General features: G+C 38.9%; 3 protein-coding genes across 3 annotated transcripts; 1 reads left to right on the top strand and 2 right to left on the bottom strand.

The window, feature by feature from the left end:
- The first annotated feature begins 859 nt into the window (after positions 1–859).
- aldob (aldolase b, fructose-bisphosphate) lies at positions 860–3,902 on the top strand. The gene is made up of 9 exons (XM_053323407.1): positions 860–965; positions 1,661–1,773; positions 1,866–2,077; positions 2,195–2,249; positions 2,358–2,518; positions 2,643–2,726; positions 2,866–3,040; positions 3,137–3,336; positions 3,606–3,902. The coding sequence occupies exons 2-9, from the start codon at positions 1,662–1,664 to the stop codon at positions 3,699–3,701; spliced, it is 1,095 nt and encodes a 364-aa protein (XP_053179382.1). The 5' UTR covers positions 860–965; position 1,661; the 3' UTR covers positions 3,702–3,902.
- Positions 3,903–9,568: 5,666 nt separating this feature from the next.
- Positions 9,569–14,932, bottom strand: tmco6 (transmembrane and coiled-coil domains 6). Its single transcript, XM_053324013.1, has 13 exons — positions 14,794–14,932; positions 13,565–13,671; positions 13,362–13,474; positions 13,067–13,250; positions 12,875–12,979; positions 12,591–12,682; positions 12,370–12,486; positions 12,110–12,224; positions 11,520–11,700; positions 10,818–10,912; positions 10,472–10,639; positions 10,208–10,346; positions 9,569–10,129 (listed from the first exon to the last, which is right to left on the bottom strand). Exons 1-12 carry the CDS (start codon positions 14,882–14,884, stop codon positions 10,218–10,220), a joined length of 1,497 nt encoding a protein of 498 aa, XP_053179988.1. The 5' UTR covers positions 14,885–14,932; the 3' UTR covers positions 9,569–10,129; positions 10,208–10,217.
- A 1,332-nt stretch (positions 14,933–16,264) lies between these two features.
- On the bottom strand, positions 16,265–21,573 carry LOC128362725 (nucleolar and coiled-body phosphoprotein 1-like). Its single transcript, XM_053323570.1, has 12 exons — positions 21,338–21,573; positions 20,483–20,535; positions 20,331–20,391; positions 20,074–20,214; positions 19,777–19,950; positions 19,477–19,650; positions 19,335–19,389; positions 19,171–19,223; positions 18,879–19,056; positions 16,687–18,096; positions 16,507–16,580; positions 16,265–16,389 (listed from the first exon to the last, which is right to left on the bottom strand). The coding sequence occupies exons 1-11, from the start codon at positions 21,443–21,445 to the stop codon at positions 16,525–16,527; spliced, it is 2,463 nt and encodes an 820-aa protein (XP_053179545.1). The 5' UTR covers positions 21,446–21,573; the 3' UTR covers positions 16,265–16,389; positions 16,507–16,524.
- Positions 21,574–25,937: the final 4,364 nt, after the last annotated feature.

Below are 25,937 nucleotides of genomic sequence, written 5' to 3'. Positions count from 1 at the left end.
ATGGGGTCAAATATCCTTATCTGTTGATGTCACTGTGTAGTCTGGTGGCTACACTAGAAACAGCCCCAACATGTTTTTTGGGGCCATTTTCAGCAATCGATATGAACTCTGTTTATGTGTGACGTATTTGACAAGCAATGTGACGCATGAAGCTGATACACAAGGTAGCATGAAAAAGCAGTTTTTGGTCTTTAACTCACATTAAAGGCATATTATTTGTGTCAAACAGATGAACAAACTAATGGAAAAAGGCAGAAACTATCACAATATGCAGAGAGCATTCCCCAATTCTTTATCAAATCTGAAATTAAGATGACACAAGTAATTCATTATGTAATTACTGACACAAAATAAAAGTTCAAGTTTCTTCTTGTTTAAAGGACAGCTGAAAATGATTGTAAAATCCCACATTTTTGCTTAGACTACAGCCAAGTGAGATAAAGAAGCAAAAGATGCTGATGTAATCCAAAGTTAAGAAACAAAGAAACCAGAATTGCAACATTGCAGCAGACCTCATGTTACAGTTCACCTGTCTTTTTTTCGTGATGCAACAGCAGACAAAAGCAGGAGGAGTCAGGGCTGTTTAGAGACTGCGTGATGCATGCATGTATTGAAGCATGCAGGTTTCGATTTTATGATTTGCTTCAGGCGAAACACTGTGTTCCCATCATGTTTTCAACTCATCCCCCCAAGTTCTGATATAAACTTAAAGTCCACAAAGGAGCATTGATGCCACACCACCACACAGACACCGCCCCTGTCTGTCTGATGGGGCCAATTGCTTTACCGGGATGACGCACGCCCCGCCACATCACGATGCAGCGCCTCCTCCTCAGCTCCAGGCACAGGATAAATACAGCTTTGTGGACAATTTTTCGGCCTTCGCAATCAGTTCAGTTACTGTTTGGAGGCTGCCGAGGCTGTTGACCACGTCTGTTGTCGTCGCTCTTTGATTCAAATCTCAAGTAGGTCAAGTTGTATCTGTCTCCATGTGGCTTTTTTTTTCAAGGACAAATTCACTGATTTGTGCAGCACTTGACTGTGTGTGCGCTGTTCCTCATGTCCCAAGAGTGCAGAGTTGGAAGTCAGTTTGCATTTATGGATTTAAGCTGCAAGTGTTATGTAAAGTTTATAAAATTAGTTTTATGTTGGAGACATTATTACATAAGGCTGTTCAAATTCATTACTGCAAGATGAAGGAAGTACTGTGCTCTGTGCATGAAGGGACTCGTGTTGCCTGCAGCTGCTATTTATCATCTGTCTCAATGAGTTAATGCAAATACTTAGAAGGAAACACACATCCGCGTTGAGGTTGTTGTTTTCCCAAGCAAACTATGTTCATGCTTTTCTGTCCAAATATGATCGGTTTGTTACAGTAGGGTGTGTTTTGCAGAAAGCTTTGGATAAACACCATATAGCAAAGGGAACTTTGAACTTGTGCTGCAAATTAAGAGGGAGAGCTTATCTGTTTTGATGGCCAAAGTTCAACCATGCAAGCCAAATATTTACAGAGGTGATGCAACAGAGGCAGGAAGTCAGAGGGGCACATTGTCTTGTGAAGAAAAAAAAAGATTAAGTCTTCCTCATTCCTCAACTTTCTTGATGAGTTCTTGATCACCTGTGAAGTAACTTTTTTTTTTGTTGTTGTTGTCTTCTCTAGGATGACTCACCAGTTTCCATCACTCTCTCCGGAGCAGAAGAAGGAGCTCTCTGACATTGCTCAGAAGATTGTGGCTCCAGGAAAGGGTATCTTGGCTGCAGATGAATCAACAGGTGAGTGCGCACAGTGACAATTCCTTCCAAAGATGAGATGTAGTTGTAAGAGAGTGTAACCGAAATGGATTTCCATCCTTCTTTCTTTTAAGGCACCATGGGAAAGCGTCTCCAGAAAATCAACGTGGAGAACAACGAGGAGAACCGTCGCAGCTTCCGTGAGCTTCTCTTCTCCTCCGATTCCACCATGACCAACTGTGTGGGTGGGGTCATCTTCTTCCACGAGACGCTCTACCAGAAATCAGACAGTGGCAAGCTCTTCCCCCAAGTCATCAAGGACAGGGGGATTGTTGTCGGCATCAAGGTGAGGAGTCTGCATGCTGAGATCCCAATCCAGCATCATGTATGCCCCTGATAACTACATTTCACTTGCTGACCTTTTATTGAGAGTTAATGGGTTTGTTTGGTTTTCATGCTTCAGGTGGACAAAGGCACAGCTGGTCTAAATGGAACAGATGGAGAGACCACCACACAAGGTAAATTGATTAGATTCATATTGGAGCTTGAAATCTTTTATCTCTTAACACTGCACAATAATATGGCCATTGCATAACAACATTCTCTATCTTGGCATTTCCATATAGGTCTTGACGGTCTCTCTGAGCGCTGCGCCCAGTACAAGAAGGACGGTTGTGACTTTGCCAAGTGGAGGTGTGTGCTCAAGATCTCAGACGGTTGCCCATCAGCTCTTGGCATTGCAGAGAATGCCAATGTCCTGGCCAGATATGCCAGTATCTGCCAACAGGTGTGTAATCTGTTTGTAATGCAAACATCTCAATAGAAATGACTGAATTCTTCTTGATCATTACATTGATCATTATATCATTGTGATCGGCTCATTTTAAATGTATATTCATGTACTTTATCAGAATGGCCTGGTGCCTATTGTGGAGCCAGAGATCCTGCCTGATGGAGACCATGACCTGCTGCGCTGCCAGTATGTCACAGAAAAGGTTGGTACACTAGCTCTGGCTCTATCAGCTAATTACAAGGCCACTAGAAATGAAGTATTTTTCACATTTACATATAATTATATGTAAGTGACATTTTATATTAAGTGTGTTGTAATGAATCTGCATATTCATCTTTTAGGTTCTGGCTGCTGTGTATAAGGCTCTGTCTGACCACCATGTGTACCTGGAGGGCACCCTGCTGAAGCCCAACATGGTCACAGCTGGACACTCCTGCACTAAGAAGTTCACCCCACAGGAGGTCGCCATGGCCACAGTGACTGCTCTGAGGCGCACTGTCCCTGCCTCTGTGCCTGGTGAGTGTTGTCTGTCAAGTTAAAGAGGACTAGGTTTCTCTTTTTTGACTTCTACAGTATATAATGAGTAGCATGTTGTTTCCTGTGACTCTCCAGGCATCTGCTTCCTGTCTGGTGGCCAGAGTGAGGAGGAGGCCTCCCTCAACTTGAACGCCATCAACCAGGTACCTCTCCATCGTCCCTGGAAGCTGACCTTCTCTTATGGCCGTGCACTCCAGGCATCTGCTCTTGCAGCCTGGCAGGGCAAAGCTGCCAACAAGGCCGCTGCACAGCAAGCTTTCTGCACCAGGGCCAAGGTAAGTTTCAGCACACATGAATGACTAACAATGAATACACATTAATGAGCTATTGACACTTATCAATTTTATAGGTTTTGGACTGTGCACACAATTGGCTATTAAATGACTTTATCTTGTATTACCCAACTTTATACTGACTGGTAAATGATTTCTAAAATGCTTTTTGTCCCTTTTTAGTCTAGTACTAATGTGGTGTGGGTAACTTGGCTGATCATTAACATTCAGATGTGACTTTGTCCCAACTTCCCCTCTGTTGTTCTCTTCAGATCAATGGCCTGGCTTCCAAAGGAGAGTACAAGCCCTCTGGCTCAGCTGACAAGTCCTCCATGCAGTCTCTGTACACTGCCAGCTACGTCTATTAAATACTCTGAACAATACTGTGAAAACCTCCCAAAAGGTACACATGGACCAAATACAACTACAAGAAATGCCTCTGCTGGATATGACTCCTCCCCATACTACCAACACCTTCGGGGGGACAAATTGTTATAATGTTGAACTACTTTTTTTCCACTAATGAAGTGACTTGAAATGAATGGAAATAAATTAAGTGACCAAAAAGATGTTTTAATTGTTGTTGGGTTTTTTTGTTGGATTGTGAGAACTGAAGCATCTGAGAACACAAGTAAGGACTACACTCTAAAAATCAAATAGACTGAATTTGAGCTTTTCATTTCAGGTGATTTTGCTTGATGGGTTTCACCTACTGTTGATTAGGATTAACCATTTACAGTGGAAGGCTTATGTTTAAGCATTTGACTGTGCAGAGGAGTAAAGATATATTTAATTAAACAGGAGACATGTCTTAACAGCAGAGCAAGAATGATATCAATGTGCTTACATATGGCAGTCATGGGGAATTTTAAGTATTTAAAAGCACAGTTTGATTTTCATTTGAATCACAAAAGGTGCTGATCCATCACCAAAATTGAAAACTTGAGATTAAATCTGACTAGCACTTTCAAGTTGACACATCAGAAACAACCTGAAGCAATTTAGTTTTCCAGAATCAAGAGAAGGCCTGTGGTATCTTGGGACTCATTCATGGGAATAAAATACATGACCTTAAAGAGTAGAGAGGGTGTGTGAGTATGAAGTTCATTATCTAAAGGGTTGTCCTCAGGTATTTCTAAGTAATTCTGATAACTAGTACAGAACACTGTGCACTCACTTTGATCTGCACATAGTACAATATCTGAGTGCAGCTGGAGTTGAAGTCCATGCATAGTGATTAGTATATGTGTAATATGATCATCAATCTGAGCACAATATAATTTTATATCTATTGTTTATTTAACAAAAACATTTACTGCAACAAATATAGTACAGCTAAATCTTGACTCTCAGGAATAGGTTAATCTGTGTTGTGCACATTCATATTCAAAAGATGGCAACAGGTTCTTATCACAGTAATATACATGCATAAGCTGAATCATATTAACATGAAATCATAAAGATAAGCTTGTAGGATGTAGGCTGTTATATCCCATTATCACTTCAGTTCATCTACAAGCTGATTACAACCCACCTACAACTTTTTTCTTTTTAAAGACCTTTGAAGTAGCTACCACAGGTGGAGTTGCTTTTCTGTGACCTGAGTTACAAGTTCAAGCCCATCGGTACAGAAATGATCCACATCCAGCAGTCACAGTAAGCAAAACACAGTCACAATGTGAAATGTCATTTACAGCTGCGTGTCTGCAGAGGATCACATTTATTAACAGATTTACAGTTTAAAAGAGTCTAAACTCTGCCCAAATACTGTACATATAATGTGAATATTGCAGGTAGCAATACATAGTAAAACTTAAAACTGACATGCTATATTTTGATTACTCTCGTGGTTGGATTAGCTGTAGGTTGGTGGATTGTAGAGCAAACTGTACCTCTGATTTATCATTTCATCACTGTGCATTGCTGTTTGGACAATATTAACATTAATCAGTTGACTTTATTGATAGATATTATTATTAGTACATTGTATTCATTTTTCTTGAGGCTTAAAGTCTGACATGCACTGTGAGTAACATAATGTTTTCTATGACTCATGAAGCCTTAACAGAGGGATTAGTGGTTACTATGTTTCCTTAATAAGTGCATATAAACATATTTCCCACACAAGAGGACAGGAATCACTTTAATGCCTTTACAAAAAGCAAATACATGTGGGTCAGTACTGCACTTGTTCTTACTGTTAAGTGACGCTTAAAGTTACTACAAGGAACTCTCATTTGTGTTGATTTTAGTGGCCCCTGTGGACGAAAGCGGTAGTGTTTTCCAATTCTCAAGTAAACTAGTGCGTATATTTGTTTTGGAAGTAGGTGAAAGAAAGATGCTATATAACTTAAATAGTGTTTTCCTTTTTAAACACAGCTGTTGGCAGCATGCATAGTAATGGGGTGATGTATCTGTTTGTGTAAGATTAATTATTGTAATATGACGATGAAGTAAAATTTGTTTTAGTACCATTTATATACCAAATTAAATGTAAGACTGCATTCACACCAAATTGGGCAATGTGACACCTGGTCGTGTTCCTTCATTCAATCTCTAGCTCGATTGACCATCGCTGCTCTCTCCCTCATGCTCTTTCTCTTATTTGCACAGCTTTTTTAATAATGAGCCGGGAATCAAACAACAAATCTAACATTACCTTTAACGTTATTAAGCAAAGAGAAATGTCCTCCCCTCGTCTTAGTAATGTGTTTTTACTCCCTCATGCTACAATGAAATGTAATGGAAACATCTGCTTTTCTGGTCTGCGTGCTGTAAATCGCTTTGTCTGATTTTGTAGGAAAATCCGACTTGATGGCAAACATGTAGTCACTGTTTAGAAAGAGCTAATCTTCTCACTGATGGCTTATGTAGGTCATATAGAGGCATCAGTATTAGATTGAGATGGTTTCATAACCAGTTAAAAACTCCTTGTAGTTGCTTTAATGTGTCCACAATTACTAAACTGTGCAGAATAATCTTTTTTACAGTTTAGGTGTACTGCAGGAACACCACTCTTGATTAATCTTAGGTTGATGTCGTGTCAGTCTTAGGTGGCGGGATGAGCTGGACAATGACCTGTGGAAGACATGAAGGAGGAACTGGTTAGTGACAAATGACATCAAGAAGGCAATAAAATGATAATTGACAAAAATTAAATCTGGATTTTCCTGGCTGCCGATGGTATTTCTATGGTTTTAGACATTTCCAAGGGTGTTTTAAGCACCCATCTAGGTTGTTTGTCTAGGACATTTGTTTTTACATTATTGTATTGTGAAAGTTTCAGTTTAATGCTGATATTTTAGCATAGTTTTGTGTTTTCTGTTGGTGTGTGTAACTCATCATTATTGCTGCCTCTCTTGAGAATTTTTGAATTTCGAAAGGGTGTTTCTGGTTTAAAAAAACCCCATATAATAAAAATTGTGAATTTAGATACCATGCTAGGGCCTCGTAAAGTGAAGTCACAATGATATGAGTGAACTTCATCCAGCTATACTTTGTAAACCATCATCCATATCTTAGGATCAGCAGATAAATCTGAGGGGTCGCTTCTTATTTAAAACAAATAAAGACAAAAAAATTGCTGTTTCTTGGCACGGCCATAACCTGAGGGTTCACAAATAGAGATTGGTTTGTTTTCAGCAAGTGAAACAATGCAGTAGAATTTTCTTCACTTTTCTCTCCACTTCTTTTCTTTGTACATTGCCTTTTTCTGCAGCTTTTGATTGTTAAAATATCTAAATTTGAATTATGAATTCTGAGAAAAAGGCCTGTTTTAACAAATAACAGTGACAACATAGTGTTTTACCTGAGAGCGTGTGGATTTCAGAGCTAAACGTGCGATGACACACAGGAAGATAAGAATCACTGACACACACAGAGAGGACATGAACAATATGCCTTCAATACCAACAAGCTGGTCCTAAAGCAAGGGAGAGTGGAAAAGAAATCTATTTATACACTGCGGAAATATACATGCCATCCATTTAATCTGAAAAAGTAGATGCTGTTACTCACGATTCTGTTGTGGGCCCACTCATGGTCATATTGTGAGTGCTTAAGCAAGAGAGAGTGGAAAAGAAATCTGTTTATACACTGCGGAAATATACATGCCATCCATTTAATCAAAAAAGTGTAAAAAGTGCTGTAACTCACTTTGTTGTGGCCCCACTCATGGTCATAGTATTGTGAGTGCTTAAGGTAGCCATAATGTTCGAAGCATTGTATCCTGTAGCAGATGGAGACTACAATTCCCAAGAGGGACACCACATACATGGACAAACACACTGTCACCTGGGAAAGATCAGATTAAGTGACTTTTGTAAAGGACGTAAGAAAGAACTAAAGTTAAACATCACAGCTAGAATATAAAATCCCATTATACGTACCATCTTTTTGGATGGGTGTACTTCAGTGTAGATAGACAAGCTTCCACAGAGAAGAAACTTGAAAAATAACAACACAAATCAGATGATCTCATCATTTTCTTCTGTCATTCACCAAAAATGCCTCATTCACACCTTTATCATCACGGCAGCTGCAGAAGTGACTCTTCTGTAAAGCTGATTTTTAGGCTGTCAAAATGTAGTGACTACTTAAGGCAGTCCACTTCACATCAATGAATAGTGTGTGTGGGAATAATGTGGGAACTATACTTATTTCCTTGCTGGCAGAGAGCTAGGTGAGAACTACTTTTTCTGAGAGTGGTATTGACCTTCTCATCCAATTCTCAGCATGAAAGAAAATGAGCATATATCTAACTATTCTTTTTAGTTTTGAAATCAAGTTTTCAGGGGATTTAACGACATAGTCTTTTTCCGACAAAAGCTGCTCTTAACTAGAAAGAAAGAATATAAGTGACGTAAAACCAATTTATTTTGCTGCTCTGAAGGTGGAGAATCAACATGTCACTACTGCTAACCAGCCAAATGTTATGTACCAGAGCTCCCTGCAAGAAGGGGGTGTAGATTAAACAAGAGGTTTCCACATGTTCACTGGCCAGTTGAAATCCCATCAGGACCTCTGCGCAGCCACAGACCAGAATGGCAATCTGGTAAGGAGAGGAGTAGGCAGGTGAAGACAAACAAAACATACTAACATAGCCCCTTTTTTAGTACATATCTATTTCTGCACACCTTCGTTTTTTAAATAAATTGACCACTATCTCATTTCTATGTTCCTGGATTGTTTGATGTGTTACCCCAAGACTTCTGGGCTCTCTTTGGACGAAGCGATGCAGAGGCTTACTGGACATCAGCACTCTGTGGTCTGCCTCCTGATTCCCATCATTTCCTGTTGTTCTGTCTGTAGTTGTTGACTCAGTATCCTCCATTGCCAGGAAACTAAACAATGTGTTTGGCTGCGGGGAGACAGAGGAGGAATTAATCGAACCAGATGTATGCTCTCCACTCGACAGCACAGATTGCAAGTCTACAGTGCAGATTAGAACAGACATGAATAGTTTTGGTGTAGCAGAAATACTTCAGGTATCTGCTGCATGCAAGTTTGTAAAAGCAGTCTCAAAGAATGCAGGGATATAAAAACATAAAGGGACCCACCTTGTTTTAGTTTTAAGTGCAGAGAAGCAGTGTGAATGATAACGGGTAGGGAATGTTGTGGGTGGAAAGGAAGTGGGGAAATTTGAGACTTAATTTTTTTTTCATTTAGGGGAGGAGCAGACCGGACTTAAAGTGGGGTTATTGCCCCCCCTGTATTTAGGTTGTTATCCTATGGGGCAATGGCCATAATGCTGATTATTATTACCATAATAATTATTAATTCTTACTAAAACAGGACATTTTCACAACAGCTATCACTATAGCTTTTAATTCCATGAAACTAAATCTCTATAAAGGTATTATACTGTCCATAAAACATATCAATATATATATCATGTATTTGTCTCTCACGAGGCATTATACAAACACACAATGATGAAAGTACATCTTAAAATGTTCTCTTTCCACATTGATATGCTGTATTTTCCAAATCTATTACAGTGTGGCCAATAAACAAAAACAAAAACCAAACCAAACAACTCAAGTATTATTCAGTAGTGATGCTCTCATTTATTAACTTATACTGAATGTACAAATAGACATTAATGGCATGGACTAATGACAGTAACACAAATGATACTTCTACAAGCTACAATCATAAAAAAACAAGACAGGATGTTTTTGTATCACCTGCACTGTAGATATTCAAAGTCAGTTTTCATATAAACACATCCTCTGTCAGATGAGAAAGTCTTCAGTCTTTTAATAATAATAGATAGACAGACAAAAACACATACCAGATCCATTCTGGATATAAATATGGATACAATGTCAAAGTTTAAGAATGAGTGCATGATAAGAAGTATTGAGTCTCGAGTATTAAAAAAATATTTCATCTGTACAGATATTACTGCACCATTGGTAGTAACACTGATAGTCAGTGCATATTAAAATAGATCATACTTGTTTTTTTTTTTAGGCACAACCAATTGGTAGGAGACCCCAGACATACAACATGGCACAGGAGCGCCAGAAAACCATCACCAGTACCACCTGTCCCCAGATAAGCAGCAGGAAATGGATGGATATTTAAAGTACTTCAAAACAACTTTAAATATAAAAACAGAATCTGTCTGTCTGCATTTTACAGATTGTATGGAGGTAAAGATGTAGTAGGCTTTTCTATTCTCAGGTGTGTCCTGATGACACTAATGTTTTTATTGACACACTGTATCCCATGTATTTGAATTTCATGTGTTCATCTTAGTTCAGGATCATGAGATGGGATGTTTTTCAACCTGCAACACAAAACATAATGTTTTAAATTCTGGATTTGTCCAAATTCTGCATTTAACATATTTAAGAAAAGTCCTTACAGACAGAGCACTATGATGAGTGGGACTGTAGGTGGTGCTCCAGGAGGTATGTTGCCCTTCGCCTCATCTCTCCTTCACTGTTGTACTGAATAGCTTCTAACAGTGAAAGCCCACCTTGCCTGACAAACTCCTCTGCAATCTGAAGGGAAACAATTACTCATCATCTATAAGACAACACAGAGAAAACATGTAACAACCAAGTATCTCAGTAAAACCTCATCATCATCTAGTTTGTTTTTCAGTCATTAATGTGGCCTTGCTTACCTGTGTACTACTAACTACCAGCATGAACAGGACGTCAAGACTCAGGGTCACCATCTCTTGGTTGGCCATTTTAAGTGTGGCACAGAGTGCAGACAGCAATCCAAGCTGGCCCAGCTGGACACAGAACTCCTTTTTCTTATGGGCAATATTTGCCAGAACTCTCAGGATCTGAACAAAAGAGGCATCCATGATGAGATGTAGTGTAAGAGTGAGGAGTTGTGTCAGAAATTAAGGAAACATAAGAACAAACACAACATTGATCATTATTGTTATCATTATCACACAATGACAGTGAAGCATTCTATAAAAACAATCTTTTTACAGTTTAGCTTCAGCTTGCACTGACCATCGTATTGATGCCTTGAGAAAAAGGCAGAAGCTGGATCAGTCCAGGGACCAAGTTGAGAGTCAGCAGAGCAGAGCAGAATGCACTGGAGTGAGCTGCAGCAGAGAGATGGCAAATGCAGGGAAACAAGGACATCATACACAGAAAACCTTCACATATACACCAATGCTCAGGTGTCAATTCAAGGATAAAACCATACTGTCCCCCATTTTCATTTTCCTGCAATGGATGTTCCTCTGCTACATTTGATGTTTTCATAAATACTGCTAAAATGAATCTGGCACTAGATATGTTCCATAAAAGTATAATAAGGATAACATTTTAACATTGCCACACTAACCTTAGGGCTAAACAGCTAGATCTCTACACCTTAACTAATGACAATAATGACACTTTAGAAAACATGAATTACATTAAGATGTTCTTTAATTTCCAATTGTGTACCAAAAAGGCTTATAAGAGGGAAAACAAGTAAAAGCCAACCACATTCATGTTATTTAGTAAATGGGCATATATATTATTAAAATACAATCCAAAATAAATAGTTTGGATTTAATACAGTGTACAGCAATACTTGTATGTGCCTAATACCTTTATGTTGCTGATATGACAAGTTAATAAAATGCAAACACCATAATTATTGTAGAAGTATGTTTGGGATTCAGTGGAGCATCAAAGGTGACTGTAACCGATGAGTCTAACCTGTGAGGTTGTTGAGGACCCAGGCGCTCTCTCTGGCCAACGCTGGTTGACTCTTGAAGAAAGCCTGAAGAACTGCACAAACAGCAACCACGAGGCGAACGTCTCTCACTTGAGTGGTCAGGTCTTCTCTTGGACATGAGGACAGGAGATTTCCCACACACCTCAGCAGAGGACAGACAAGCTGGAGAGGAAGAACAAAGCAAACATCTTTGTGCTCCATGTCAGTTTAAAGACTACACTCTTTATTATCCAAACTTCTACAGAAATATTACAAATGGTGTCTGCTTACACTGTGGCTGATTTTCATGGTTTCTGATTTGATTTTTTTTTTCTTCTAAATACTTGAAATTCCTTTAGATGAGATAAGTTATTACAGTGAATATTTAGTCATCTTTGGTAAAACTTGGTAAGGTTATAGAGTTGTAAGTTAATTCCATTTAAAAAAAACCCTCTTCTCTAAACAACCAAAAATAGATGATAATTCTCACATATTTTTAGTTAATGTTTGTTGTATAAAAACCCAAACAACAAGAGCATTAAAAAGCAAAAAAACATTAAGAAATTTGTATTTGATCTGTTCATTTTCTTACCAACTCCAGTCCTTCTTCTTTGTTTCCTTTAGCCACAGCAGCACCTAGTGACACTAACAGGGAACTGCACTGTAAGAGTGCTCCATGAGCCAAGAGTGCTCTATTATCCACAACACTTTGAGATGAAGGTAGAGAGAAGACAGGTCATTATTATTATGATCAATACAATTACACATGTCTCTGAAGTAACTGCGCATGGTGACAACTGAGTAAATATAACAGATTGTTGACATTTGCTGTGAATATCGTACAGTTCTCACCTGCATATGAGGTAGTGCAGACACCACGCACACTCAATGGCAGGCCCCAAGGAAAGCTTTGGGCCAGGGGTCAGAACTGATATCAAGTGTGAGGGTAAGCTAGAGGCCAGGACCGTCCTGCAGACAGAGAGGGAGAACATTACACAACAGACAACAGTGTTTATTGTAAGTACAAACTTTAAAAAAAAAAAAAAAAAAGAGAGATAAACTGGTATATTTACGGGATTATTTTCTGTGCTGCATCTTTGGTCTGGAGCAGCTGAGAAAGGGTGAACCCCACAGCTTCCGTCACTGCTAGATTATGTCTCTGGTTCTGGACAAACACAAACAAACATCTCTACATTTTAATAAAAAGTAAATGGGAGAAATCCTCTGAGTGACTTGTTTATTTATAAAAATTCTACCAATGATTTCCTGCCATCTCAGTATGTTACACATACTGAAGCAAAATTATTAGTGTAACTATGTCGAGCTGCTGTTACGCTCATCCATCTTTTTAGTTTACCTCTATACAGCTGGCCAGAGCAGGTATGATTCCTTGAGCAAGAAGTTTCTCTTTAACAACATCACTGTCTGCCCATAGGTTACCGAGTGTGTAGAGACACAGCTCCTGTGAAAACACATAGATGCAAATAGTGAAAATCCTAAAGAATGATTGAGTGATATTACATGGTGCCTGGTATGAATGGATACTAACAGTGAACTTGGTACTTTGTCCAGACAGATAGGTCAGCAGGTAGGGAGTGGCAGGCAGACAGGCTGGGGTCACGCTGGGGTGAGGAGAATTGGACAGCTCATGAAGACACCGCACAGAATGCAGACGCCACTGAGCATTACTGCCAGTAAGGAGGCCAACTAGCAGATGCATACTATTCTCCTGCCTAGAGTGAAAGCAGATATACACACAAACATGATGCATTACACACAGTCTAAACATGGCTATGAAATACCTTTTAACTCATTTGATGTGACGACAAAAGTTACCACCATACTTGATGAAGGAGAGCTGTGCTGATGGGTCTCGGAGAGATTTACTCAAGGCTTTCAGGTGGACCTCCTTCTCAGGCCCACTATGTTTAAGTTTGTGGACCAAGCCAACCACATCCTGCAGACATGGAGAACAAATTCAGATGACACAATCCTTTATTTTACTGCACCTGATAACCCTGTTTCTACCACGATATCTGCCACTTACCTGCTCTCCTGGGTCAGTGTCCATGGCGGCTTCTTGCTGCTCCTCATCTTCATTCAGAAGGAGTCTCTTGCTCACCAGCTGTCTGTCTCTGCGGGCCTGTCGCAGTACTACAACAGAACATTTACAAATATCACACAATACTCTGCTTCAGTCAGCTGATGGCAGCAAACTACACTTGGGCCAACCAGTGTAAAGATAACCACATACAAACCACTGACCTGTCAAATTCAGTGACAATGCTCTATTCTGTATATTAAACACTGAGTATAAGGGAGTCATAGTAGTAGTAGTAGGAATGAATTGATTAATGGCGGTCCATAAAATGTCAGTATATTGCACAAAATGCCCACATATCCCCAGGGTCCTTGTGACAAAACAAGGAAGCCAAACCTCATTGAACCTTGGAGAGTGTTTAGCATTTATGCTTAAAAAATGTCTTAAATGATTACCTAAATGGGTGCCAATTAATAATTAATGTAGTTCCATTCATTGATTCATCAAGCAGTTGTTTCTCTACTACATATTATTATTCATACATTATGTTGAGTTGACCGATACACTAGTTCATCAGCCAAGGGAAATGAGTTAATATGCCCCCATGGTTTGCCACTGTATCTACATTAGCTACAAGCTGTGTAATTTCTCAGAGATTAATTATATCATGACTACAGTTTAAATCTATATCAGAATTATGTGCAAAGAAACGTTTCCAACTCTCATAATTGACAGAAAATCTCGTCACATTATCGATATCATTTGACTGTGGACTGGTTTACATGTACAGCAACACAAATACAGTTATTACTATAATTTGCATTAAATATAATACATTGCGAAACATGAACATGAACTGTCTGCACCGCCCAGCTCTTGTTGTCAGTGATTTCTTGCTTGTTGATTGACTGAAACCTTTATTTAAATAGCTAGTTAGTTGGATTAATATCACATGCGCAAAATGTGAGTACAGTAATTTAACGTTACCATGGTGATGTTAAAACGCAACCTAGTTATCTGTACTGACTTCAAATGTGTGTTTGTGCTTAAATAAGTTACCTGTGTTAGTAAAATAGGTGCAAACAGTCACAGTAACAGCTAGATTTGTCGCTTACTGTAATACTGAAACTTTAGCGGTTACATCCTCACATAAATTAACTTTATCCTCCTCATTTACAAGGACTAATGTTAGTGTTTGCTGACACAACGTTGACACATTTTCGGCCACCACTCACCTTTTTCGTGCTCTCGCCTCTTTAACCTGGTCTCCTCCAAGCTGCCGCCTTGACGACCCGCTTTGTGGCGAACTTTGCTTAGCCTCCACATTTGTTTCTTCTGTGTTCATCCACTAACTCAACATAAATGAAGACAACGAGTGTCCACTTCCTGCCAGTGACAGAGGGGGCGGCCATCTTGCTTGTATGACGTCATTTGGAGCCAGATGTGTTTATAAAGGCATTTCTGCTCACTACCAGGGGTAAAATATTCCAGTGGCGTTTATAGAACGTCTTGTGAAGTTTGGTAATGATATCCGCCCTTTTGTGTCTTTATTATTTATTCATACATAATATGATTGTATGTTCCAGTGAGAAGTACAGTGTTGTAATATCAGCCATTTAATAGGTAAAGGCTGTTCATTCATGCTGATTAACCGGGATAACCCAGCATTGCCTGCCATTGGCACAATAAAAAAAAGAAAAAAAAGATTATTAATTTGTAATTTTTACTTTCTTTAGACAGGACAGTGCACAATAAACCATTAACCTTGTATAAAACAAGGAAAGATGCATTGCACCAGGCTTTTTAATTTTTTTTTTTTAGCAGAATTGCTATTTTCCACCCTAGACAGCTAGGGGAAACAATAAATTAAATCAAGAAAATATTAAATGCCTGGTGGTGATCAGATGCGGAGATGAAATGTGATACCTTTGGCTTTCCAGTTTGAGAGTGGCTCTCAGAGCTGTCAACTAGAGTGTCACACTCTCTTTTTAAATCAAGAAATAACTAAATAAAAACAGACTTATTAGAAAATGGGGAGTTGGAAAACATCATCATAGAACTAAATAAAATGACAGAAAGCATCTTTGGTACCTATCGCACCAGCATGAATCTATCGGTGTCCACGTTAACAGACTTCAGGTACACAACAAGATTTACAAAACTATCAAGTTTAATTTGTATTAAAATCATATTGTACATATATGAAAGTCATATCAAACATGTAAAAAAAGTTAGTTTGCAACATGCTCTTCACAAATCAATACCACAATAGGCAGTTATAACATTTTTACCCACATATTTTTTGAATAAATAAAAAATCTGGACAAAAAATGTTCTGATGTAGCCTTTCTGTTTTTTTTCATCAACCTTTATCTTTCATGATGGGTTAATAAATGTATATAGATAACAAATCAAGATTGGGGACCATTATGGGAGAAATTCCTGAGACTGAACGAGAATGTGCTTAAAGGAGACATCACTCCATTCAATGACTGAATTTCACTTTGAGAAGATTTCATGAAAGGGATCAGCCATTCCAGTCAGCTATAATCCCTTTTATGCACTGTATTCAAACCATTAAAATGGCAAGTATCAAACAAAACATAGAGTAAAAGACAGCTGTGTTGGAACACACTTAATGGGTAAACATATAAGACAAACAGAAAAGATACTAATTTAAAAATGTACCAAAATATTAAAAAAAAAAAAAGTCCATTTCTTTTAAAAGTTTTCAGTGATCTTTGTAACTGTTAAACACATTATTAGAGACGATCTATCTCAGCAGGGATGCAGAGGCTTCATGACTCTGTGATCTTCAAAGATTTCCCTTTCTGTAAAAAATAACATGAAAATCAGTGAATGAAGTGACCTGGCATTCAAAAATCATCACATCTTTCTTTTTCTTTTAATTTTTTTGTTTTCTGGAGCAGATAACAGTGTTGTGATACCTATTTCTGGGTGTCATCCTAGACAGAGGCTGAAGGTGTTTCTGGAAACTCAAATGGTATCGATTTACTTTTTTCTGTGGAAAAAAAAGAAAAAAAAGTAAAATAAGTAATCCAAGATTACGAAAGCATTAAGACTGTAATCCGTCATGATTTTTACGAGTCATTACAAGTGTTACTCACTTTTCTTCTTGTCTGTAGGAGGAGTTGGCGTCTCAGGGGTGGATGGAGGTAGTGGCTCTGAGTCAGCGGAGTCGGTTTCTAACGCCTTTTTCGTTTTCTTTTTCTTCTTCACTTCAGTATTCTGCTCCAGCATTTCATTGATTGTTGTTGTATTTTCTTCAACTATCTGCTCTGAAACCTCTTCATTATGTTCAGCTTTGTTCTTTTTTTTCTTAATTTTCTTTTCTTCAATTATCTGCTCTGAATTTCTTTCATCAGGATTCTCCTTTTTCTTCTTCTTTTTCTTTTCTTTTTTAACTGTCTCTGGATTCTCCTCACTATCAGCCATTTCTGTCATCTTTTTTGCTTTCTCTTCATCAATTATCTGCTCTGAATTTTCTTTTGCTTCTTCGACTACTTGTTCAGGATTTTCAGCACTATCAATGTGCTTTTTCTTCTTCTTCTTTGCTTTCTTTTCTTTTACAACTGTCTCTGGATTTTCCTCACTCTCAGCAGTTTCTGTCGTCTTTTTTGCGTTCTCTTCATTAACTATCTGCTCTGAATTCTCTTTTTCTTCTCCGACTACTGGCTCTGGATTTTCAATAGTATCATTGGCCTTTTTCTTCTTCTTTGCTTTCTTTTCTACTGCTGTCTGTTCTGAGTTTTCCTCACTATCAGCTGTGTGCTTTTTCTTCTTCTTTGCTTTCTTTTCTTCCAATATTGGTGCCAAAGTCTCCTCACTATCAGCCATCTCCTTTTTCTTCTTCTTAGATTTATTTTCTTTTACTATTGGCTCTGTAATTTCCTCTGTATCAGCATTCCCATTTTTGTTCATCTCTGTTATCAGTTCTTCTTGAGTGTCAGTTTTCTTGTTATCACTATTTGTCTTTTTTTTCTTCTCCTCCACAGGTTTATCAACACACTCTGGCTCAGTGATTTCATTCTTTTTTTTCTTCTCCTTCTTGCTCTTTTTTCCTTTTCCATCTTCCCCTATCTCATTTGGATGCTCTTCCACTTTGTTTTCGAACACCTCCTTTTCCTTTTTCTTCTTCTTCTTCTTAGGCTCAGACGTTGTCTCATCAGTTTTTTCCTCACTGGGAGTCACAACTTTCCTTTTCTCTGCCTTTGAGGGAGGTAGGTTGGACATAGCTGGTGTATCCTCTGCAGTGATCAGGTTTTGCTCTTGGCTCAGGGTGCCAGAGGAGTCCACAGATGTTGTCTTTTTTGGCTGGCTCTTCTTGACTTTATCCGTTTTTGGCTTTGTCACAGCTTTCGCCTCCACTCCCTCATTCTTCTCAACAGTCTCATTATTCTGTTTAACAGGAGTGTCAGTTTTTGCTGGTGCCTTGGCCCGAGGTTTCCTGACTCTCTTCTTTGGGGGTGGAATGGAGTCCAAAGCATGGATGGTGTCCATCTTGGCTACGTCAGCATCTGTGGACAGAGAAAACAAGGTTTAGACGTTGGACAAACATGTCTTGGTGGCACAAATGCATCAAAGAAAACATCAGTGGCAATGTACACAGCTACTGTACACACGCTGTTTGTATGAAATCAGTTTTCCATGGTGAGGTTGTTCATGGGTGGTGCTGTTCTGTCTGGTGGGTTGTCCTTCTCCCTTTTAAGTGAGAAGACCCAGCTCTCCCTGTCTTTTCATCTCCCATCATTTCCTGCATTTTCCACTCTTCCTAACTTTCACCACCTTTCATTCTTTCTCTTTCCAGTTAGGAAATGAGTAATCAGTATTCTCAAAACTGTGAATACTCTGGCTTTTCCTTTAACCTGGAAAGCTACCTGAAGTCCTGACTCTCAGGATCTTGGAAATATTAAGTCTAGCTCACCCTACTGCAGTGGGATTTGGTTTGTGGTGTGCAAAGTGCCAAAAAAAAAAAAACGCTTTAAAAACTCAACAACATCTGTTTCCATGTAAAATGACACGGTAACTCAAAATTATCCACAGGCCACAATTTAAACAGTTTTTATGTGTAGACAGTTGACTGCTGGATCTCAGGCATAAATGTATTTTTATTAAAATTGTTCACAATCCTTGTGTACTCGCTGTAGTAACAGAGGAACAAGCTGCTTTAATGTACTTTAGGGTGGACTACTGCTTTAAAAGCTGTAGGAAACTCCCACCACCTCATCCAAAGCTTTTACACATACAATGTACTCTGTGTGTGTCTCTCCCTCACACACACAGCACACATACCACCTACCTGTCATCTGTAGGAGCAGTGTCTTCCATTTCTCTACATCCAAACTGCTGTCAGAGTCTGAATCATCTCCACCAGCAGCCACAGCCTTGTCTTTAGTTTTCGCCTTTGATTTCTTCGCCTTTACACCATTTACTGCAGATTGACCATCACTCTTTTTCCTTTTTGCTGGCGACACAGACTAAAAAAAAAACAAACAGCCAACTTAGTAAAGTCAAAGAACGTTATTGTCACTGGTTCATAAAGCAGGGTTCAAACATTATATGGATAAATTATTATTGAATAACAAACTCACCTTTTTTGGAGATTTTGCAGTTTTATCCTTCTTCTTCAGCGTGGATGGCTTGGCTAGACCCCGAAAGTAGGAGAAAGGAGTTAAAGGTTTATTTAAATACACCTGCAGACTCTCAGTTTTACCACCTCTTTAATGTTTGGTGTGTGTTTGTTGTCAACACATACCATCAGAAGGTGCTGTTGCAGAGGTGACGCTGCTTTTCTTCTTGGGACTTTTGACCTGAGGAGAAGCAGCAGCAGCTTTAGTCTCTGGAGTGATTGAAGCCGTTAGTTTAATAAGACAGTAAAACAAAATGCTTAGTCAGACCTTAACTGAGGCTTGTTTTTTGCCGACTGTGTCCTTGCTGCTCTTTAGATTTTTCTTGTCAGGTTTCTTCTTTGCAGCTTTTTCGTCAGACCCATGTGAGTTTTTACCAGATTTTACTGCCTTGGCTGTTGATTTCGGTTTCTGCTTCACTGGTGTCACTATTGATGCTGATGTCTGTAGTTATATGTAAAACAGGATAAAATATTCATATGTTATTTACATGACAAAAAATGAACTCAGGCTCCCTGTAGCAGCAGCCTAAAGCTATTCACTTTTAATATATCAATAAGGATGCCTTACAACAGCTGGAGTATTTTCTTCACTCTCTGATATGTCAGTGCTTTCACTTGAATCCCCTTGGGCTGCAGTTACAGGTTTGACTGGGCTCAATGGTTTCTTTTTGTTTGGAGATGCTGCTGCCACTGGTTTGACTGGGGTTGTGGGAGCTGACTTTTTACTGGTAGCTGAGGGAGTCTGTAAAATCAAAATAAATCTAACCTTTCATTACAATCACTGGTGGCGATGCGTGAGTGTGCACACTTAAAACAACATCAGGATTCATGCATGCAGTGTAAAGTGTTTTGTTCTGCATGTCACCTGTGGCAGTAGACTCTGACTCAGCTCCTCACTGTCTGAGCTGCTGTCATCCTCAGCTTGGGTCTGATTGGATGTGGATGGAGTTGTGATTTTTGTGGCTGGTGCAGGTGTAAGATGAAAATAGAAAAAGTGATGCACAAACTTTCAATATTGAGGAGCACTGCATAATGTACACACAAGAAATCTTTAGAATAGTTCAAAGACAGGCAATGCTGAGAAGAAGAGAGACGCTGAGAGAATGAATGCTGCATGTTTACGGTCACTTTTGGAAAAGAAGAGGTCTTACCTTTAGTTGGAGTAAAAGTCTTTTTGGAGTTACTGTCAGGAATAGAAACAATCTATTATGTACTTCTCAACATTATAAAAAGAATCCAATCAAGGTGTTACATTTATCAGAAATCATACTCACTTTAACCACGAACTGTAGATGTCCAATAATGATGTAGATAGTTTTGTCTCCCCCTGCAGAAAATGAACAAAAACATTACATTTAATTATTACACTACTAGAACATCCACTGAACCTCCACTTCATCTAGGCACACTCATTTCTTCATCATTATTAAATGAATTCAGATTCATGGAGGTTTCCTACAGTATATATTCTGACTACCAGGAAAAGCATGTGGGATTAATCTTTTTTTTTCTTCCTTTTTTAAAAGCTTCCATTAAGTGGTCGATTAATAGTTGTATTAGATACACTTGTGTTTAACAATTTAAAACTTTAGTTTTAGTTTCGCTTCTTATTTTTTGCACTGGGCCTAACCTGCAATGGTTCTGCAACCCATCCAGGGGGGCGTGCACCCTCTGTTTCAGAAGCACTGAACAATAATAGATCAGATTTAGCTATATGCATGTAATAAACTAAGGGTATAATGCCAGAGACTCTGTAATGGTCCAGTTTTAACAGTTTCAATTGCTCTTTGATTTGAAATATATGCATTAGTCTGACAATGATCCTGAGAAAGTAGTGCAATGAGTCAGAGGTCCAAGATGAGGCAATGCAAATAACACTTTCCAAACATGCAAGCACATAAGAAAATAAGCCACTGGTGTTTGGAAAACAAGGAATGTGAGGCTATTTATCTGTTCAAAATGCAATTTTAGTAATATCATTTATGGAAGACTTAGTTCAACTTATGGCAATAGTATACTTATAATAAGACAATATTAGGTGATAACCCAACAGTACAGAGAGTCTGAGAATAGGAAACAACTTCCCCGGTGCCTGTGTGCGCGTGTGCGTGTGTGTGGACTGTATCGACCTGTGGGCTGTGCCTCTGAAGCTCATCTGCAGCTGAGTGGAAACCATGCTCCTTCAAATGGCGGTGGATCAGCTGGATCAGCTCGTGGTTTGATGCGTTCACGGACATACTTTACAAACAGCAGATAACAAGCACACGAAATCAACCACTAAAACTACTTCATGGTAAACCTGGACAGACAGATAGCTCACTGCACGCAGTCACTGCTACCCCACTAAAACACGCATGTTAGCAAAATCAACTGTGAACTCAGGATGTAGTTCTGGTTGCCGCCGCAATGCATTATGGAACATGTAGTACTGTGTAATTACTTCCGTGACACAGCTTCAATACTGTCTATGCCACAGCCTATATGGTCTTATAGACCATACGTAATGTTTATCACTAAAATTAGGACTTCCATGCTAATATTAAATACCACATTGAGTTTTTAATGTTGGACCACAGTTATTTCGTAATCCCTTACAGTTTCCCGTACGTAACTGTTTTCACCTTGCTTTTATAAACCAGATATTACAGTCGCCCCAGTGTGATATTGAGCCATTTAATCCAACTGACAAAGACGTTTTTCTCTCCACATCCTTGTTTTTCTACCCGACCATTACTTTGATTTTGGTCAATTTTAGCTGAATTTCACCTCAGTCACTTTCCCAGGCAGGAAACCATGCAGACAAGTCAAGGCCTACATTTTTCCCCTGAGGGCATGTGATTTTTTTTATGAAAGAGAGCTATCACAGCTGCAAATAAGTGTTCTGATCTGTAGGCCTATTTCTTGCAGTGTGAGTGTAGCCTTTATGGAGCAGGGTGTTAGTGAATAAGCATTGGCCTCAAGGTTGCTTCTTGAGGATTTTCTACAGATGTTTTATAGTTCATTATTGACGATATTGGAATTGTGATTTCATTTAGTTTTTAGGTTGACAGTGTTTCACCACCCTCTGTGATTAAAAACTTTAAGCCTGTTTTACCTTTGTAGTTAGAGTTATACTCTGTGAAAGTGCCCCCACACTTAACTGGCTCAGAACTGGTTTAAGCTGGTTTGGCATGGCTTCCCTCTTTTTCAAATTGGCACACATAACTGCACACGCCACTTATGTTGACTCAAACTGTTGTCTTGGTATTTGACATACCAAGACGTGTATTGACGGGTTTGTAAAAAATAAAGAATGTATTTCTCACTTAAAGGGTGAAACCAAATATAAAGGTACGGTCTCTGTCAACCTTAAAAGCTCTGAAAAGATGAAATTTGTGTTTACAACAGTATATCCCTTGCTGCTGTTTGATGATCATCTTAGAGAGAGGCTACAACCTCATAACTGGACCAATATGTTACATGTACTCCATTTAAACAGGTTTGCCTGCCCTTGCCGCTTTGTAGCATCTGGCACAAAAGCATGGCCACTCAGAGTGCTACCTGTTGCACCTGTAACCAGACCCAATAGTGATGTCATGAGGTCCTGTTGCACCAGACCCAATGGTAATGTCATGAGGTCCTGTAGTACACCTGTAGACGGATGCAGCAAGATGAGAAGTGAAACCACTGGGTGTCAGCAAAAACAAGATTTTAAGGTGGTGTTAAGCTTTTATCTTAATCTTAGCTTGAAATGAACCGCTGCCCTGATGGCAAAGATACCATAAAACCATTTAAGGGTTTGTTAAAAGTGATTCTCATACTATACGAAAATGAAATCGCTTTGACTTACTTTATTAAAAGCAAAGCAAGCCCTGATCAAACTATGACTTTGATGACTGTTTGCACACATGAAAGGGTGAGAATGAATAGGGGGTTGAAAGCACAGACCACTGACTCAAACCTGAAGAAATAATCTGTCTTAAAATAACTACCTCTTCCCTTCTGATGACTCTTTTTACTGTTTCTCTTGTGACTCTATAGAATCTCTTTTTGTAGAAAATCTCTCTCTTTTTTTAGGATTTTTTTTGAACTACAGACCCAGACAGTCTACAAACTATCAAATTAAATAGATAAATCAAAACCTTTTTAAAAGCTGCCAAGAAGGCTGATGTCCTGTTGAGGTGTATTTGGATAAAGGCTTAGCTTTTTCTTTGGATTGGTGATTTTGGGAAGAAACTACTCTGGGCACAGCAGGCTGCCAGGGAGTGGATCAGAGCAAACTGGTGGTGAGACCTTGGGTCAAACTAGAGGAGAGTATTGGGTAAGCAGAGGGTCAGCAGGAGCAAACGGCTGAAAGAGTCCCATTCATGGGGCAAAACCAGAAAAGGAAAGCAGTGTGTATTCCAAACTCAACGTCAATCCTCAGTGGGTCTCACCGAGTTTGATTTCACCATCTTCCACAACCCCCCATACACACACCACAGCTTTGGCACAACGAGCTGCTTATGAGGCTGACTCAGCTCCCATTCTCAGGGTGTTGAGGGGACAGACCACCAAGGTTTTATGGAAGAATAACTATTTGTAAAATGGGGAAATGAAGTATTTCCTCAGCTTAGATTTTACTCCAAACATCGCAATATGTTGAATGAAATAAATGATATGTGTTCAATAGAAAAGTTATCAGAGAGGAAGAAACAGAGACACAAAGAGGGCTGATTGTCCTTATATCCTTGAGCAGAAGAAAAAAAAGAGAACATTTCCCTTAGCTTTGATGACATGTTGCAGGAAAAGTGACTGGGGTATTTGCACAGGTTACCCTTGTAAATGGCACTCTGTTTCACAGGAAGTAAATCTACTTTACATTCCACACATTTAGCAACTCACATCTGCGCTCACTCCACAGGTAATTACCTACAATTACCTACAACCCATGAGATCTGTTATTATCGGGGACCTTTAATGTGTCACAACTTGTCAATGCTGTCTTTCAAAGTGTTATAGTTTATTCAGCTGTACTGTATAAAAAAGTAGTAAAACTGATTAAAGTATAACACTTTAAGATGCATTAATACCTCAATATTTGAAAAATTATGACTGATCAGTTCATTAATTAAAGCGCAACAACCCTGTAGAGACATTTCAAACACACCTACACACAGTCCCATAGTTATTGTTCATTAAGTCCTTTTCAGATGTCTGTCCAGGTGGCTTTGCTGGATGGATGTTATGAAGTGTTGTGTCTGCCTTCCTGCCCAGGTGCTGCGAGTCCACAGAGCCAAGTCAAACACACCTTAAGTCAGGGAGCCCTGGACTGTTGGCCTCACTTACAGTATGAGATGCCACCTGGTAATGTGGACATAATGGACGTCAAAGCTGCTGAAGGAGGAGATATTTACTGATTCCATCAAAATCATTCTTTCTGTTACAATACTTCCACCGCAGCTCAACAGGGAAATGCAAAGAGGGACTTTCGCACTAAAAAGACTGTAACATTGAAAGATATATACTTGATTTCACTAATTTGGACGTCTGAAGGTTCATATTAGCTTTATGTGTACTTTTAAATATGTTTTTGCCCAGAAAGCTTGTGGATTTTGGGCCCCATCATTTACACAAGCTGAAGGGATTTTTAAATGGCCAATATGAACAAGAAGAATGATTATGGCAGGAAAAACCTGTTTCAGTGTTAATTTGTGCACCTGACTATTGTTTTAAGACAGCTGACATTTGAACAATTTTGATCTCATCCTTTAACCTGTCTCATTTCCATGTATTGTGTAACCTGTTATTAAATATATCCAACATATCATGCAGATGTTATTGTACTTGTATGAACCCTGTGTTGTTTTTCATGCTGCAGATTTACTGATAGTGGAGGATGTGGTTGTTGAAGCTGGTGTGTTAAACCACATCCAGTATTAGACATAGGCAAGCCCAAACCCACATACAGTTGATCTTACTACCCTCATAAAAAAGCAAGATGCAGTAAATGTAGTCAAAATTAAGTTAAGATCAGAATCTGCAAGTAAGAGGTAGCTGGTTTATCATATATATATAGGATATAGCCACAGCTTCAAACGGTCTGCTGAGCTACATTTGTTATTGGTTATATGGGTTAAAGTTAACTCAAGTGGAAATGATCTCATGTTGCAAGTCGTAGCGGGTATGTTGCAACTTTGGTGACATGGGCCCCTGTCTTTGTTGGTACATTCAAGAAACGCCTGAAAACTCCGCTCTTCTGTGAACACCTCAAAACTTTAGCTGGTGTGGCTTTCCATATTTCACTTCAGCCCCTTTAGCACTTTGTTGTTGAATGTTTCACTGCTTTCTTTTTGTTTCTTATGCACTTTGTCTACTTTGTTCTTATTTTAATGATTTCAAAAACAAACGTCTGTCTTCTGTCTTGCTTTCTTTCTCATTGCATTTGTACCTGGTCAGCTTCTTGATAATTTGTACCACAGTTCTTTCTGAGTTACTGTCCTCTCATGTGTGGTTGCCTTGCTTCACTTGTAAGTTGCCTTGGATAAAAGCATCTGTCAAATGACAAAATGTAAAATGTAAAAGGTGTAAAATCAAGGCATTTTGCAGGTTGTTTCTGTAGTTAGCCCTCTCCTATCTGTCTTTGTATGGCAGTAGTTATTGACCGGCTGTAATTTCTGTCATTTAAACCAGTAAACTAATCAGAACTAAGAAAGAGTGATGAATCTCCCTGGAACTATACCCCTGATTTGATGAAGTAATGTTGAAAAG

This window comes from Scomber japonicus, chromosome 8 (genome assembly GCF_027409825.1).
Source record: "Scomber japonicus isolate fScoJap1 chromosome 8, fScoJap1.pri, whole genome shotgun sequence".
NCBI classification, from domain to species: Eukaryota; Metazoa; Chordata; class Actinopteri; order Scombriformes; family Scombridae; genus Scomber; species Scomber japonicus.
This window is presented reverse-complemented; position numbering and strand designations above follow the sequence as displayed.

Excerpts from the sequence above, each read along its gene's own strand:
- tmco6 (XM_053324013.1), bottom strand. The coding sequence starts at position 14,884 with ATGTGGAGGCTAAGCAAAGTTCGCCACAAAGCGGGTCGTCAAGGCGGC. Across the intron at positions 11,701-12,109 it reads AAGAAGAAGGACTGGAGTTG|CTTGTCTGTCCTCTGCTGAG; the intron begins GTAAGAAAATGA and ends CTTCCTCTCCAG. Across the intron at positions 10,913-11,519 it reads GGTCCTCAACAACCTCACAG|CTCACTCCAGTGCATTCTGC; the intron begins GTTAGACTCATC and ends TCTCTGCTGCAG.
- aldob (XM_053323407.1), top strand. The coding sequence starts at position 1,662 with ATGACTCACCAGTTTCCATCACTCTCTCCGGAGCAGAAGAAGGAGCTC. Across the intron at positions 2,250-2,357 it reads TGGAGAGACCACCACACAAG|GTCTTGACGGTCTCTCTGAG; the intron begins GTAAATTGATTA and ends ATTTCCATATAG. Across the intron at positions 3,041-3,136 it reads TGTCCCTGCCTCTGTGCCTG|GCATCTGCTTCCTGTCTGGT; the intron begins GTGAGTGTTGTC and ends GTGACTCTCCAG.
- LOC128362725 (XM_053323570.1), bottom strand. The coding sequence starts at position 21,445 with ATGTCCGTGAACGCATCAAACCACGAGCTGATCCAGCTGATCCACCGC. Across the intron at positions 19,951-20,073 it reads GTCAGAGTCTACTGCCACAG|ACTCCCTCAGCTACCAGTAA; the intron begins GTGACATGCAGA and ends TTGATTTTACAG. Across the intron at positions 19,651-19,776 it reads AAGAAAATACTCCAGCTGTT|ACATCAGCATCAATAGTGAC; the intron begins GTAAGGCATCCT and ends ATATAACTACAG.